At 56.6% G+C, this 16,743-nt stretch overlaps 1 protein-coding gene across 15 annotated transcripts in view; it reads left to right on the top strand.

The window, feature by feature from the left end:
- PLEC (plectin) overlaps positions 1 to 16,743 on the top strand; it is a 116,690-nt gene that overhangs the window by 36,613 nt on the left and 63,334 nt on the right. Inside the window, exon 1 of one of the 15 annotated variants that reach the window (XM_035124595.2) lies at positions 3,421 to 3,593. The exons of 7 other annotated variants lie outside the window; for them this stretch is intronic. In XM_035124595.2, the coding sequence (XP_034980486.2) occupies positions 3,548 to 3,593 (46 nt within the window). In that variant the 5' untranslated portion in view covers positions 3,421 to 3,547. Of the gene's footprint in view, positions 1 to 3,420; positions 3,594 to 13,324; positions 14,239 to 14,768; positions 15,132 to 16,437; positions 16,575 to 16,743 lie in introns of those variants that run through there. 7 more of the 15 variants (XM_035124596.2, XM_035124575.2, XM_060278199.1 and 4 more) reach the window with 7 other exon arrangements.

Raw genomic sequence — 16,743 nt, 5'->3', positions numbered from 1 at the left:
TGGGGAGTGCACATCTCAGCTGGTGTTTCTGCCAAGGGGCATTGGGTGGGTGGGTGGAGGCCGTGAAGAGCCCAGGCCAGCTTGCAACCTCTGCAGCCTTGTGCCCACTGGGCATCCCCTGGCACCAGGCTGACGGTGGGAGGCTCAGAGTGATGTGGGGACAGACAATGGCTTCAAGTTACAAGAAAGGAGATTCCGACCGAAGATCAGGAATAACTTTATTGACAGTAAGAGCTGTTTGACAGTGGAACAGACTCCTTCAGAAGGTCTCCTTCCTTGGAGATTTTTAAGCAGAAGTTGGCTGGCCCTCGGTCAGGGATGCTTCAGCTGAGATTCCTGCATTGCAGGGGGTTGGACTAGGTGACCCTTGGGGTCCCTTCCAACTCTACCATTCAATGACCTGCACAGATGTGGGAGATTCCACTTCACCTCTGCCACGCTCCTCTTGATCATGAAGGCCGAGCTTCCAGTTCCTGTGACTTCAGTCCTCCTCCCCCCTTGTCCTCCCTGTGGACAAGGCATAGACAAATCCATGGAAAAGAAGACTCCTGAAGGCTCTTGGCTACCAGCCATAACGGCTTCTCTCTGCCTCCACAGAAGTCTGAGACCCATTGCTGGAGAGGAGAGGGCTCTTGGCATCTGGGTGCCTTCTGTGGGAACAAGATGTTGGCCCTGATCCAGCAGAGTTCTTCCGACAGCCTGTTAGAGCTGCCTCCCGTCAAGCAGCAGCAGGAGAAAGAGGAGTGCTGTGCAGGAGCAGGATCCTCCCTCCCTCCCAGGTTCCAGTAACCCCAGCTGTCTGTTGACCTGGTGTTCCTGCACCAGCCGTGCCCTTCTGGAGGGCACAGGACACACCCCTCTCATGCTGTGCTCTCCTCCTATTATTGTTATTATTACGATTGCCCTTCATCTATTTGAATTGGGCCCAGAAACTAATTTGTGTTATTATGATGATTATTAAAAATAAACTTTATTGAGATTCAAATTAAAATGAACACACATATAAACTCACACACACTTGAAATAATAATGAAAAAATACAAAATCATAATAAATAAGAGATCTAAAATTAACAATATTACCAATAAAGATATAAGTTGAAAATTAGAAAATTAAATTCAAACATTCAACTTAAATCCAACTCAGATTGTAATACTCGTGACTCTGAAAGCAAGACAGAAAAACAGAAAAAAGGGGGGGAAAGAAAAGAAAATACAGACAAAAATTATTCAGTCATTCAAAACCAAAATTATTATAATCATAGTATTCCAAATACGCTCCTCCTATAATCTCCTTTAATTATTTCCCTTTATCTTCTCCCCTTCTAATTGACTTCCACTCATCTCTCTCTCAGGTTCATCGGCTACTATATTACAATGCTGCTTCCCCAGAAACTAATTTGTAGCCAGTTGGACCAGGTGTAATATGCTCAAACCTCTTGCTTCAGTGAGCAACCTGGCCACTGAATTTTGCACCAGCTGAAGTTTCCAAACCGTCTTCAGAGGCAGCCCTACGTATAACGCATTGCAGTACTCTAACCTTGAGGTTAGCAGGGCTTAGACAACAGTAGTCAGGCTATCCCTGTCCAGACAGGGGTGTAGCTGGGCCACCAGCCAACGCTTATGGAGCACACTCTGGGCCACTGAGGCCACCTGAGCCTTGAGCGACAGCAAAGGATCCAGGAGTAACCCCAAACTATGAACCTGCTTCTTCAGGGGAAGCGTAACCCCATCAAGAGCAGGCGACCTCCCACCCATCTGGTCTAAGGAACCACCCACTAACAGTGCCTCCATCTTATCTGGATTGAGCCTCAGTTTGTTGGCTCTCATCCAGTCCATTACCAAGGCAAGACACTGGCCCAGCACTTCCACTGCCTCACCTGCAGATGTAAAGAAGAAATAGGGCTGAGTGTCATCAGCCTCCTGCTGACAACATACTCTGAACCTCCGGATAACCCTACCCAGCGGTTTCATATAGAAGTTAAAGAACATGGGGGATAGGATTGAGCCCTGCGGAACCCACACTGAAGGCTCCATGGGGCCTCCAAGCACTCCCAAATATTTGGATGTTTTGGATGTCGAAACAAAATATTTTGGATGTCGAAACAAAATTTAAAAATTCCTTCCAGTAGCACCTTAGAGACCAGCTAAGTTTGTCATAGGTATGAGCTTTTGTGTGCATGCACACTTCTTCCGATACACTGAAACAGAAGTCACCAGACCCTTATATATAGTGAGAGGGTGGGGAGGGGTATTACTCAGAAGGGCGGTGGGAATAGGTGATTTGGTTGATAGGTGTGGTAAACCTGTTGACGACTGTTAAGGGAAGTGTTTAATGTTTAATAGATTATTGTATTTTAATAATCTGTTGGAAGCCACCCAGAGTGGCTGGGGAAATCCAGCCAGATGGGTGGGGTATAAATAATAAATTATTATTATTATTACTACTACTATTATTAACAACTGCAATTGGTCTTACAGGGAAAAGCAAGGGGTGAGATGGCTAAAAATAGCTTTATCATGAATAGAGACATTGGATTCTTATCTCATCATATATCTCACTATATATAAGGGTATGGTGACTTCTGTTTCAGTGTATCTGAAGAAGTAGTAGCTCATATCAATGACAAATTTAGTTGGTCTCTAAGGTGTTACTGGAAGTAAATTTTTTATTTTGTTTCTATTATGGCAGACCAACACAGCTACCTACTGTACCTATTTACAGATAGGTAGCCGTGTTGGTCTGAGTCGAAGCAAAATAAAAAAAATCCTTCAGTAGCACCTTAAAGACCAACTAAGTTTTTATTTTGGTATGAGCTTTCGTGTGCATGCACACTTCTACTGTACCTATATTTTGGGTGTGTGACTCCCCCCGCCGTGTTCTGCAGGGTTTACGACTTGCCCCTCCTGTCCTGTGTGCCATTTATACTTCACTAGGTGAGGCAGCGCTTAGATGTGCCAGCACGTGAAAGTTCCCTGTCCAGGCGCACTCTACCTGCGTCCCACGGCGAGGAGGGGCCTTGGCAGAAGGAAGGAGCCCCCGCTGGTGTGCTGCAGCGGAGCCGCTCTTGCCTTGCCAAGGCCTCCTGGTCCTGCAGCCTAGTCCCCCCCCCCAATCTGGAGCCTTGGCGGGGGCTGGATTGCTGCAGTCGCAGCTCAAGGTCTCCAACTCTCGAGGCCGCGGTTCTTTGCAAAAGCTGCGTCCGGCTGCAGCGGACTTGGGGGTGTTTTTTTGGGGGGGGGGGAGGCGGCTGTCACTAAAGTGTGTGTAGAGTGCAGCCGGGGCGCACGTGCGGGGCGAGGGGCGGGCCTGGCATGGCCCGGCTGGCCGCGGGGGCGGGTCCTGCGCGACGCGCCTCCCCCCCTCCAAAGTGCCGCAGTGGCCGCGGCAGGACCGCGCGGCTTCCCGCTCGTTGCTGGACGGGACCGGCGGAGCCCCGCACGCTGATTGGCTGCTGCGACGCTGCCGGTGGGCCCGGCCCCCTCCGCCGACAGAGCCCCCGGCCAGCGCCTGCCGAGCAGGACGCCCCGATAACGCCGCCGCCGCCATGGACTCGGCGCGCTCCATCCAGCACGAGATCAGCTCGCTCAAAGGTACCCGACCGACCGACGGCCGCCTGCCTGCGCCCCCGGGAGACGCGCTGCGGGAGAGAAGGGGGGCAGAAATAAACGGGGCGGCCCCTGCCAGGACTGCGGTGGGGCGGAGGGGTCCGGTGCGCGCGCCTGGGTGGGGCAGGCCGCCCCCCCAATCCCTCGGCTACCGCGCAGCACCTCTGCCCGGCCAGGTGAGGGACAGCGGCAGGCCTGGGGCGGTGGCTCCGAGGCGAGGCCCTCCGGAGGCCCGTCCCGTCGAGGGGTGCTCGGAGGAGCGGGGGGCAGCCTCGAGATGGATCCGGGAGGCCTTCGGGGCTCCGGCCACCGCTGACCTTTGACACTTTCCCCGCCCAACTCGCCCCCGGGAACCCCGCGGCTCCTCCGCTCTCTGTGGGGCAGCCGCCCTTCCGGTGCAGGCAGGGTTGCGACTCTGGGCCGCCCCCAGCCCCCCGTTTGGAGGGAAGCCCCTGTTCGAGTTTCCTCGGCTGCGGCGGCCGCTGATCAACTTGAGCTTGGCTGGGGGAAGAGGGTGTCTTTTCGTAGGGCTGCATTCAGCCGGAGGTTAGAGACGCCCTGGGTTCTGGGTGGGGAGTCGCTCCTGCCGCAGGTCCCGCGGGCAGCCGCTCCGCCCAGCCCCCGACAGCGTCTCTCGGTGGGGCTGGGAAATATCCCCGGGGAGCCGCCCGCTTTTGAAAGCGCCGCCGCCGCTTGTGACTTTGCAGGAAGCAGGTCTCTGCCCCAGGAGGCTACAGTCTGAAACCCGACATGGGGCAGGAAGGGAGTGAAGGCGTTGCTCAGCTGAGTTTCTCAGCCTTTCTCTCACAGGAGGCCCAGGGGTTTCCTGGAGGGATGAGCTGCGGGGGAGGGGGTAGAGGAAGGAAGGGAAAGAGGGCGGGGGTGCTATCCTTCTGATCTGCCCCCCCCCCCCAGATCAGGGGCAGTAAGGGAGAGCGGACGGAGCTGTCTGATTGCATCGGAGACCTGCAGGCAGCGAAATCTGTGTTGGGGAATTTGCAAGCGGGTGGGAAGGTAAGAGGCGCAAGGCCATGTGCAGAGAGCTGTCAAGGCCAGGCTGGAGTGTTTGTTTTGGGTAGGGGAGCAGCTGAGAGGCACCATGACCTCCAGCCTAGGGTTGGATCCGACCCTTCACCTCCCAATGGCGCTTTGCAAAGTACACACAAAGTCACCCGTGTGTTGGTTGTGTAGAGTCTCTGCTCTAGGGGGTCTGGGGCAGTTTACCCCCATCTGCCGGATGCTGCCTTCTGCCCTGATTGTGTCCAACCACCTGGGCTAGATGTCCCCACACGGCTCTGATCCTGCAAAACATCAGTGGGGCTCTCTTGCCGCTGTACCACTTGGGTGAGACATGGCCCCAGAGAAGATTCTCCATAGCTGGTGGGTGCCAGGTCCCTGGCGTAGGAGCTGGCTGGATGCCAACTTGAATAAAATATTTTTTTGGGGGGGGCAGATAAGCCCTGTCCCATCTAATCAATCACAATATGTGGTGCACACACCCATTTGAATGGCAGTGTCATCAACTTTGGGGGCTGGTCCCCTCTGCCCCAGGAGTTGGCTTCTGCGATGAGTAAGCTATGAGAGACAGCTCAATTGGCAGAGCGTGAGACTGTTAATCTCAGGGCCATGAGTTCGAATCCCACGTTGGATGAAAGATTCCTGCCTTGCACAGGAAGTTGGACTAGATGGCCCTCATGGCCCCTTCCAACTCTAGGGTTCTATTCTATTATTCCGTTTTCAGCTGGGGCGGGTGGCAGGGGGGCACCCAGCTTGTTTCCTCTGCTGGTTGGTGGGGTCAGGGTGGGGTGGGGAACTCCCTCCCCTGGGCCTGTCGAGAGGGGGTGAGGTGAGAGGTGGGGCGCCTGCCCTGAGCTGCTGTTGCTTGAGGCGAGACCTCTCCCCTGTGAGGGCCTGCCCTACACGCGTTGCCTTCTGCCCCACAGCCCCTGAAATGCCATGGGGTGTGTGGGGTGGGGGTGCACAGTCCGAGAGCAGCACCCTCAAGGCCTGGCCACTTGGCCTGGCTCTGCCTGGGAATTGGTTTAACAGTAACTCACCAACCCAGGCCCTGGGGGTGGGGTGGGGAGTGTTGGCAGCAGAGGAGGAAACCCAGGGAGAGCTTGGGGGGGGGGCAAGGCATCTTCCAGGGTGCTTTGTGGGTGGGAGGCTCAGGTGAGCCCTGAGTAGTGCTCACTAGGATTCAGTGCACTAGTCCATAGAGAGGCTATTTTATTTAGTCATTAAATTTGTATACTGCGCGTCATCCGCACACCTCAGGGCGGCTCACAACATACATTTTATATATAATTCCTGCATTGCAGGGGGTTGGGCTAGATGACCCCTGGGGACCCTTCCAACTCTACAATTCTACGATTCTATAATGTAAAAATAGTAAAAAATAGGTACAGCGACATGGCCCATCCCCTCTCTCCCCAATGCAGCACGTGGCAGTCGAACATGCCCCTAAGTCAGTTCCCTTCACCGTCTTCCCAGCTCCCATCTTTGATGGATCTTCTATATTCAGAGGAGGCTACACAGAAGCCCCATTGGGAACAGTTGGGGGGCATTGCAGGCTGCCTTGGCCTGCTTGTAGGAGGGAGGGGCTGCCTGGGGGCTGCTGTGCAGTGCAGATGTGGGCATCCTTGGGCTGCCCTTGGACTCTCGGACCAGGCGGGGGCTTTTGCCTTGCAGAGTGGGCTGGGAGGGGCCCAGTTTGTCAGATCCTGCGTACATTGCCAGGGTGGCCATGGTTTGAGTGTGTGCCCCTTGGGCTGCCAAGGCACTGCAGAGGTGCCTTTGTGCCAGCCTGCCTGATTTACCATGAGAACAAGCTGCCCCTGATTATTAATCCGGCCCCTGCCCCCTCCAGGCCCTCCTGGCTTGGCACAGTCTGCCAGGCTCCCCTTGCAAACAGCCGCCTCTTTGTTCCCTGGCTCAGAACAGAGATCCCTGGGCAGCCCCACTTCGGGCAGTGATGGTGGTTGGGGTAAGCAGGGGGGTCAGAGCCTCTATCCTGCCCATCGCCTGCAGAGGCTTTTCCCCATGATGTGGGGCAGAAGAGGAGGAGATGTCTCCTTCTGCACTAAGCTGCGAGGCTCAACCCGTGGGGAGGACGGTGGGTGCTCCAAGAGACCCCATGACATCTCTGGTGCCCCATCTCCCTCTCAGGACACCCCACACCCTGTGCTCTTCAAGGGGCCTTTGGAGCGCAGAGAAGCTGGGTGTGTGTGTGGCTGCATTTGTCCCTATGCTGTGCCTGTCCTTCCCCCTGAACTGCACAGCATAGGAGTGCACCAGGTGTGATGATTTGGTTGGAGAGAACAAAGCATAATTTGGGGAGGGTCCACCCCCCCCCAGTCGTGGCATATCTGTGTTAATTTGCCCCCCACCAAGCTCCTTTGGGGGTTTGATTTCAGTTTCCATAAGCTGCACAGTTGGCTCCTCCTCTGAACCCTGGGTGCAAATTGTGCCCAGTCAACAAAGCAGATTCCCTAGCGGGGGTGGGTGGGATGGGGGGGGTCTATTCCCCTTGCAGAAACACCTGCCTCCCTGTACCCAGTGGGCTGCCGCTCTGAGAGGCTTGGGAGCTGGAGTGTGAGAGAGCAACTTCCCCAGGTTGTAAGAACAGAGTTTTCTAGAGCAGAAAAAGGATGGAGCTGGGCCAGGGCTCTGGGTGGCTGAGTGGGGTTTGTGAAGCTGGCACCTTGAGGTTTCCACTGGATGGGGGCCCAGTTGTGGGGTCCTAAGCAGGGACCCCCTCCTCTCGTTGCTTTGCCTGGCTTGTCTTTCTCTCTCTCTCTCTGTGGGGCCCGTGGAGCTGCTTGTGGTTGCCATGGCCTGATGTCCAGTGGCGCTTTGGCATGTGTGCGTCCGTCCATGTGTCTCCCTGGCAGACGGGACTGGCTGGAGGCAGAGATCCGGGCGCCTGCCTGTCACTGGCTGACATCGTTTCAGCCACTGAGCTTTGCTGACGCTGCGCTTTCCTGCAGCTGCAGCAGCGACATATTTTGCTGTGTGTTGAGTGGGGTGGGGTGGGAGCTGCGCCTGTCGGTGGAGGAGGCCTATGAAACCAGGGATCCCCAGGACCTCTCTGAGCAGATGCCTTGCTGCCTCCCCCCCCCATCGCTGGAGGAGGGGGGGATGTTTTGCAGGGCAGTTGGGGAATGTGGGGGAGCCTGACTTCTCCCCTATCTAGAGCTGCCTGCCTGGGGATCCTGGGATCTTTACTGTTTTCACACACTAATACCACATCCTGTAGAATTCTATCCATTATATTTTATCCCACAATCCAAATTTCAGGCAACAAAAAGTTGTGATAAAAGGAAAATCCTTGGGTGTGGATTTACTCCGCTGCCCAGCTCGTCGGGGTGCCACTCCTTGTGGGTCCCTCTGGTCAGCAAAAGAAGGAGTCTCCAGCCAAGTTAAAGAAGCAAATCAGCGGTCAGTAGACCTGACCTTTATTTGTTGCAAAAAGGTTCAAACAAAGAGGAGGAACCCTGAGCATGGGGTTGCATGACCTTTTAAGACCTCTCCCCATTTCCCCTAATACACTTTTTAACAGCATCATCAATACATGACAAATATGTCACAAAGTAGAAACATGAGCCCACCACCCATCCTGTCAATAACCCCACTTCCCAACACCTGTTAACTGCCCTCTTCCCCAAAGAACAATAACAGTATTTACACCTCCCCCTAGCTGCAAGGGGAGCTCCTGCGCTTCTCCTTTGTATCAGGATTCAATCCACCATTCCCCTCTTCCAGAGGAGTCATTAGCCGTTGCAACCAAAGAAATCCGTCAAACCGTTGAATTTTGGAAATTAGTTGAAGTTCCTACAGTTTTCTGTATGGGATAGTCAGAGGAAACAGTATTATGCGTGGTATCTGCTTATTGCTACAATTGTATAGGCTGCTTTTCTGCGCCTTTTTGCTGTTGTGAATGTATGGTGCTTGTGTCAACGGTCATTGTCTCCTGGCTTTAGAGGCCGTAGTGGGGACTTGGGATTTTGGGGGAGTCTTTTAACTGCCCCCCATTCCCGATTTTAACAGTGGCCTTCACTGCCTCCTGGGGGAGGGAGTTCCACAGTTTAACCCTGCGCTGGCTGGGTTTCTTTTATCTGTCCTGAATCTTCCAACAAGTTCTAGTCTTACGATGAGAGAGGAAAAAAAACTTTTCTCTTCCCTTTCTCCCTGCCAGTGCTTCTTCCCTGCTCCCCACTTTCACAACTGCCCTTTCCTAAGCACTTCCCAGCAATGGTAGGAGGAGGGGAGGTGCTGGGGGGGAGGCTGCCCTTCTTGGGGCCTGGGGGTTAGTGGTGTGGGGCCAAGTTCTTCAGAGCCTCTGATCCTTTTCCTAATCCTCTATGCATACCTCAGGAGGCCCCGCTGGGTGCACCCTGGGGGGTTAAGCCATTTTCCTGGCATCATTTTTTCTGATTCTGGGTGGGGCATGCAGGCTCCCCCCCCCCATCCCAAGTGCAATCCCGCCATCCCTTGGCCTTAGACCTTTCCCTTCTCAAGGAAGCCCCCTCCTTGCAATCCCTTGCATGGACTCTTCTGCTGCCGATGGGTCAGTCGATGTTTTCATTGAGAAATCCTGTTTGTCTTTCTCTTGGGCCCGGCTGAGGCTCCTTGCCTGACTGGGTGCCAGCTATGTGAGTGCTCTGCAGTCTGGCTCTCTTCTGCCATCTGTTTATATCTGCTGGTGTCTCACTGCAGGATGTGTGTATGATTTGAATAAATGAACCGCCATAAGGATGCTTCCACCATCATTTAGTAGTGAGTCCTTCACTGCAGAGGGTTGGACTAGATATCCCTTGGGGGTCCCTTCCAACTCTACACTGATCATTCACCTGGCCTCCTGCTGCTTGGCTCAATTGCTGGAGCCATTTCCTTCTGCCCAGAGCAGGTTCTGAGGTGGCTCTGGCTGGTGGCTCAGGTGGGGCAGGGAGTTGGAAGCAGGCCTTGGCGTCCAGAATGTCGACGGCGCCTCTCCCATGGGTGTCTGCTTCTGCTTCCTTGGTGCCCCCCTCCCTGGCCCCTTGGACTTTGGCGGATTCTTCCCAGGTTCTCTGGCTTTCTCCCTCCCTTTCTCAGGCGCTCCTGGCCTGGCCTGCTACTCCCTGGCCAGCCCTGCAAGAAGTTTCTGGCTAATGATTAGCTCCCTGGAACAATGCAGCCTGTTTCCTGCCGGCTTCTGGGCCAGAGGCCAGAGGCCAAAGCGGTGGGGGTGGGGTGGGGGGGCGGCTGATGGCAGGAGGCTCTTTGTCTGCCCAGGCTGCCCAGTCTGAGCTGCTGGCGCCCCCTCCTGGAGGGCACCGGCACTGCTCTTGCTGAGGCCTGGCTCCCACTGTTTCTCTGGGGTACCCATTTGGAGTATAGGGGGCTGCTCTAGGTGCAGATGTGGACTCCGAATAACAGGCATCTCCTGCTGGGGGGCAGGTAAACTCTGGTGTGTATTTGTGTGTGTGTGTGTGGTGGGAGGAGGAGCATTCCTTACCCAAGGGAGCTTTGCAGCCCTCCACTCAGTCAGGCTGCTTACAGACCAGATCTGGGTTGTTTATCCCTTTACACCCTGCCCCCCCCCGGTGCCCTGTCTCAAGCCCCTGGGGCCAAAAGGCGAGAGAGCTGCAGAACTCGGGCCCCAGAGCCAGAAGACAGCCCTGCAGCGTTTGCGGTGAAAACATGGGCGTGCCCCCTGAGCATATGCAGAGTGCTTTCCCTCGTCCCCTGATGAGGGCCAGGGTGTCTGGAGTAGGTTCTTCCTCATCACCAGAGGGCAGTCTGCATCTGCTTTGCATGCCTTGGGTGGGGCTCCCCGTGTCTTGGGGGAAGCGCAGCAGCCAGAGGCAAATCCTGGACAAATATTGACCTTGGCTGGTAGCTCAGGAACCTGCCCTGGTTTTTTTGGGGGGGGGGCAGGGCAGGAGAGCCTGGGAAAGGAGCTGGCTTTTCCTGCTGTCATACCCTCCTCACCCAGTGATGGGGTGGGGGTGGGAATGGAGGGATGGGCTGGGAACATGTGTTGGGGGGTTGCATTGAGAAGGATGTGCGCGTCTGTGTCTGTGTGTTGATGGAGATGAGATCTAAGGTGTGGCCCTGGGCAAATCCAGCTCAGCCTCCGTCCTGAAGCAGAGCTGGGCTGCCTTTCATTTTTCACACACTTCCAAGTCAAGCTCACTTGCTGGGTGGCAGGGCCTGTTTCTGGGTGGGGGGCTTTGTTCCCAGGTTAATCATAGAATCATAGAGTTGGAAGAGACCACGAGGGCCATCCAGTCCAACCCCCTGCCAAGCAGGAAACACCATCAAAGCATTCTTGATATATGCCTGTCAAGCCTCTGCTTAAAGACCTCCAAAGAAGGAGACTCCACCACACTCCTTGGCAGCAAATTCCACTGCCGAACAGCTCTTACTGTCAGGAAGTTCTCCCTAATGTTTAGGTGGAATCTTCCTTTAGGTGGAATCCTTGAAGTGCAGATGGCTCTAAGGTTTACTCCTGGACTCCTTGGGAAAGTGAGGCGGCGCAAGGAAGGGGGAGGGCAACATGAGCTCTGCCACCTGCATTTATCACTCCGAGCTCTTGGGGGGGGCTATCTAGGGGCAGATCCTCCGGGCCCCCTGCAGAGAAATCTTAGAACTGTAGCGATGGAAGGGACCCCCAAGAGTAATCTAGTCCAACCCCCTGAAATGCAGGAATCTCAGCTACAGCGTCTATGACAGATGGCCATCCAACCTCTGCTTAAAAACCTCCAAGAAAGAATAATCCCCAACATCTGGAGGGAGACTGCTCCAGTGATGAACAGCTCTTACTGTCAGAAAGTTCTTCCTGATGTTTAGTGGGAATCTCTTTTCTTGTCACTTGAAGCCATAGTTTCGAGTCCTGCTCTCCAGAGCAGCAGAGAACACGCTTGTTCCCTCTTCCATGTGACAGCCCTTGAGAGATTTGAAGATGGCTCTCATGTCGCCTCTCACTCAGTCAGAGTGCGACCCAGCTCCTTCAACCATTCCTCATCAGGTTTGGTTTTCAGCTTCTTGGTCAGGCATCCCCAAACTTAGGCCCTCCAGATGTTTTGGACTACAATTCCCATCTTCCCCGACCACTGGTCCTGTTAGCTAGGGATCATGGGAGTTGTAGGCCAAAACATCTGGAGGGCCACAGTTTGGGGATGCCTGATCTTGGTCCTTCTCCTCTGCACATGTTCCAGCTTGTCAACAAGGAGAGGGAGTTGGTTGCTGAGGTGGCTCGTAAGGAACAGTAGGAGGCAGGCAGGCTTTGAATTGGGGAGGGGGTGCAGTTAGTGTGTGTGTTGGGGGGGGGCTTGATACAGCCTGGGCCTGATGCTATAATTGGAGGCAGGGGAGGCGGGCATTGCAAAGCCTCATTCAGTCATAGAAATAGCATCCATGTCTTGAACCAGAAATAGCTCCAGGGCCGTGAGGAGAGTGGGCAGCTGAGGGGCAAGGAGGGGCAAATCCTTTCTGCCCAGCTCTAGTGAGGACCTCTGTAATATTATAGGTGATTTGCCACCTGTTACTAACAACTTGGGGCCCATTTACCTGTAATATCACCTTAACCCCATATATGCCCACTTGATCACTTGAATCAGAAGAACTGGCACTGCTACGGGTGATGCCAATTCCATATTTGTAAGAAACTGATCATTTAATGTGACACCATCCACACTTTGGAATTCCCTGCCTATTGACACCAGGCAGCCACCTTCACTGTAATCTTTTGGGGGCCTGCTAAAACCATTCTTGTTTCGGCAAGCGTTCCCAGATATGTAGGATGTTGGTGTATGTTTTCAATCTGTTTTGAATGTATTAGGAGTTGTTGTTACTTGATAACATCATTCAATTCATAAACCACTTTGAGGTTTTTTGAAAAATGATCAAACAGTGCACACCTTTTATAAAACAAGCAAATAAATCATAGAATCATAGAATCATAGAGTTGGAAGAGACCACAAGGGCCATCCAGTCCAACCCCCTGCCAAGCAGGAAGCGCCATCAAAGCATTCTTGACATATGGCTGTCAAGCCTCTGCTTAAAGACCTCCAAAGAAGGAGACTCCACCACACTCCTTGGCAGCAAATTCCACTGCCGAACAGCTCTTACTGTCAGGAAGTTCTTCCTAATGTTTAGGTGGAATTTTCTTTCTTGTAGTTTGAATCCGTTGCTCCGTGTCCGCTTCTCTGGAGCAGCAGAAAACAACCTTTCTCCCTCCTTTATATGACATCCTTTTATATATTTGAACATGGTTATCATATCACCCCTTAACCTTCTCTTCTCCAGGCTAAACCTTCTCTTCTCCAGGCTAAATAACTCTCCCTCTCTCTCCCCCCCCACTCCCCCATCCGTTGAGCTTTCCTGTGCCTCAGTTTTCACTCCTGGGAATTGGGGGACATGCTGGCAAGGATCTCTTCTGCCTACTTGGGTGCCCCATGTGTGATGGGGTGCCAAGGCAAGGGTTAACCCTGCTGGGCTGGGCTTTCTCCGGGCACCCTGCCTCCCTCAGTCAGGAGGTGTCCACCATGGGGCAGAAGGAATCCCAGCTGTTCTTCCCCCACTTCTGCCACCGCAGCTGCCCTCCCCCCCCCCTGCCACCGCCTGGTTGGAGTGGTTTCTCCACTGGGTCAGGGGGAGCCCTGTGGGCAGGGAATGCTGCGCCCCCACCCCACCCTTCTGGCTGCCAACTTGAAGGAAACTTGGATGACATCAGCGGCGGCTCCTGCTTGCGCTCCGAGGCACTGCTGCTCCCCGGGGCTCTGTGGGCTGGCCAGCCAGCCCTGCTCCCTCCCCTCCTCTGCTGCTCCTGCCGCTGAGTCAGGCCTGGCAATGCCCACCCCCAGTGGGTGGGGAACTCCAAGGCAGGCGCAGAGGTTGTAGTGGCGGAGTGAGCCGGCATGTGCTCTTCCCCCTCCCGCTCTCAGCTGCTGGGGGGGGGAGGAGTTCAGAGGGAGCTTCAGCTGCCTTCTGTGAGCTTGCCAGGCTGAGGTTCCTGGGGAGGGAGGGCGGTCGGATCCTTTCCTCCTTCCTGTTGAAGGCAGCCAGCCGGCAAGACAGACACTTTTCTGCCCCTTTGGAGAGCCAGGCTAGGCCGCTGCTCCCTCTTCTGCTGCCGCCATGGTAGCAGGCATGCTGATGCCCTTGGACCAGCTGCGCTCCATCTACGAGCTGCTCTTCCGCGATGGGGTCATGGTGGCCCAGAAGGACCGGCGCCCCCACAGCTACCACCCCCAGCTGCCAGGCATCACCCACCTGCAAGTCCAGCGGGCCATGGGCTCCCTGCATGCCCGTGGCCTGGTGCGCGAGAGCTTTGCCTGGCGCCACTGCTACTGGTACCTGACGGACGAGGGCATCGCGCACCTGCGCCAGTACCTGCGCCTGCCACCAGAGATTGTGCCCGCCACCTTGCAGCGCGTCCGCCGGCCCGTGGCCATGGCAAGGCCCGCCCCGCGCCCCCGCCCGCCTCGCACCCAGACCGTGCCAGGCCCGCTGGCCTGCCCCCCGAAGCCCCAGGAGGGCTCACGCCAGGAGTACCGCCGGAAGGAGGAGCTTGCTGGGCACGTGGAGCTGGTTGCCGCCAGGGCAGTGCCACAGGTGGCCTCTGCTGCCCCTCCTGCTGAAGGTCAGATGCCCTCCACGTGGGGAAGGCCTGGGAGCTATGGGGCAGGAGCTGCTATGGGGGAAGTGAGCTGCAGCTGGGTGAGGGCAGAGGTGGTGGCTGAGTGCCCAAGCCAGGTGGGGGGAGGTGGGTGTGTCAGGAATTGGGCATGTTGTCTGGGAGGTGGAGGGGGGGCAAATGCAGTTTTGGGCCAAAAGCTCAGGGATGTTTCCCTTCTTACCTTTTAGCTAGCACCCTTGGGTGCCTTCTTGATCCTTGGTGCTGCTTGTGTTGTTCTGTGATTGTGGGCTCAGGAGGAGGAGAATTTGGGGGGGGGGTGTCCAGATCATTTGCCCCACATCCCCTGCAAAATCTGGGGTCAGAGGCTGCAACACGGCGGGCTTCTTCATTCATTCTTTCATCCATTCATTGATGTTGGCCCAGTAACGCGACCCCCTCCTGCGCTTCCACGTGCCTGGGATGAGCTAGAAGAAAGGGGGGTGCGGAAGGCGGCAGCGGCAGCAGCGAAGGGGAGGCCTTTGCCCCAGGCTCATCTGGGAGTTGGGGAGCCCGCGGTTTCTGGGGCGCCCTTTTGCCGCTGGCATCTGTGCCACGTGGGTATGAGCTGTGGGCAAGAGGCCCCCTGCCCTGTGTGCGTGTCGGGTGGGGGGTAAGTCCAGAGATCTGGCGTGCCTGAGGGAGGGGGCGCTGCCGCGCTGACAGGTGGGCAACAGCTGCTGCGCCGGGCTATCCTTAGCCGTTTCTTCGCGGCCACTCCCGGTGGCGGCGCCTCGTCTTTCTGCTTGCCAAGGTCAGAGCGAGGCCCCTGGGCTGCCCCATGGACCCTGCTGCGGGGGAAGAGTCCCGAAAGAAGCGGCGCAGGGGGCGCCGGAGGAAAGGGGGCAGGTCGGACGAAGGTATCTTAGCGGTTGGGATGCGGGGGGCAAGGGGGCACGAACGTGGGGGCAAGGGGGCAGCAGGTGCGCTCGCCTGGACCGGCCTGGCTGCTTCTGCCCGCGGCCCCTGCGCTGGATAGAGCAGGTTGGGTGGGTGGGTGGGGGTCTCTGCGCGTGATGGGGTGGAGGGGTGCCCATTTGTGCCCAGGGCGTGGGTGAGACCTGGCTCCGCGGCATCCTGCCCCCCACGTCGCTCCGCGCGCTGCCCCGCCCATCTCCTGGGCCTCCGGGCTGCTGGTTTCAGCTGGGGGGGCCAGATCTCTGGAGGGCACTCCTCGTGAGGAGTTTGCGGAAAGGAAAAGTGTTTCTGCAAGAATACCCCCCCCCCTTGATGCCCGCACCAGGCGCGCAGGACGCTTTCCTGCTGGCGACCCTCCCCACCCCACCCCAGCTGGCCACTCGCTTGCCGAGCAGAGCTGCAACGTGTCGGCCCTGCCTTTGCCGCTGGAGGAGGCGGAGGGGCCGGGCATCAGCCGCCCCCCGCCCGTCATGTGGGGACTCCAACTTTCCGTTGCGCGCGGAAGGAAATGCGTCGCGCACCCGCCTCGTATTCCAGCAGCGTGAGTCACCGGCGGCTCCTCCCGCCCCCTCTTCTGGCCCTCCCGGGAGAGTTTGATTGCTTTGGTCCTGGGAGAGAGGGAGGCCGGAACATCCCCCCCCCCCCCAGCCGCCGCCCCAAGCAGCTATTTTCGTGGCGCTGTAGTGGGGACCCCCAGCTGGATTTCTGCCATTGGTAGAGAACTTGCTTCAATAAGCCCGCCCCCTGCCTGTCCCCTTTGCCTGGGGGAGTCAAAATCAAGGAAGGGGGGGGGTCTCTTCTGCAGCACAGGCCTGCGTGGGCACCTCCTGTGGCTGCTTTTCCCTGGTGCAAAGAAGGGGCGAGACTGTGCAGTGGGAGAGTGGAGGAGGGTCAAATGGGACTGCGCACATCCCCCCCACACACACAAGAGCAGAGTCCTGCCAGCTTCTTTTGGCCACCAATTCCTGCAGGAGTCTGCGTGCCCCCCCCTGCTCCCTCCTCGTCCCAACATCTGCCTCTTGAGTTCCCTTTCCCAGGCAAAGCCTCGGACCAAAGGCTCCCCTCAGGAATCCTGGCGGCTCCCGGAGGGCAGCTGGAGCGCATTTGGGGAGCTGGAGGGAGTTGGAGGGAGCGGGCAGGCGAGGCCTGTGGGGTGTGGCTGCTGCTGGGGCGGGCAGCGGGCAAAGAGGGGCTTCCGTGGCTGCTGCTGTGGGGCTCTGCACGGGCTTGTCCTGGCTGGGGCGGGGAGGCAGGATCTGGCGGGAAGGGAAGGTGCGCTCTGCATTCTGCAAGCAGCAGCAGCAGCAGCAGCAGGATGGCAGCTCCAGCCTTGGACTGGGAGGATGGACGCTACTTTATGGAAGACCTGATCCAGCAGGGGCAAGGTAGGGCACAGCGGCCCCCCAGTGGCATTTGGGTGGGGGGGGAAGAGGGGAGGGGGAAGTTGACTGAGATACAGGTCTCTGGGAAAGAGGCAGCCGGAGGAGGACAGGAAGTGCTGCCGCCTCCTGAGCTGCAAGGCAGAACATCCGATGCCAGGTCTTCTCACCCACA

The sequence above is a fragment of the Zootoca vivipara genome, chromosome 8 (genome assembly GCF_963506605.1).
Source record: "Zootoca vivipara chromosome 8, rZooViv1.1, whole genome shotgun sequence".
Classification (NCBI taxonomy): domain Eukaryota; kingdom Metazoa; phylum Chordata; class Lepidosauria; order Squamata; family Lacertidae; genus Zootoca; species Zootoca vivipara.
The sequence above is the reverse complement of the archived record's forward strand: the minus strand, read 5'-3'. Positions and strand labels throughout refer to the sequence as shown.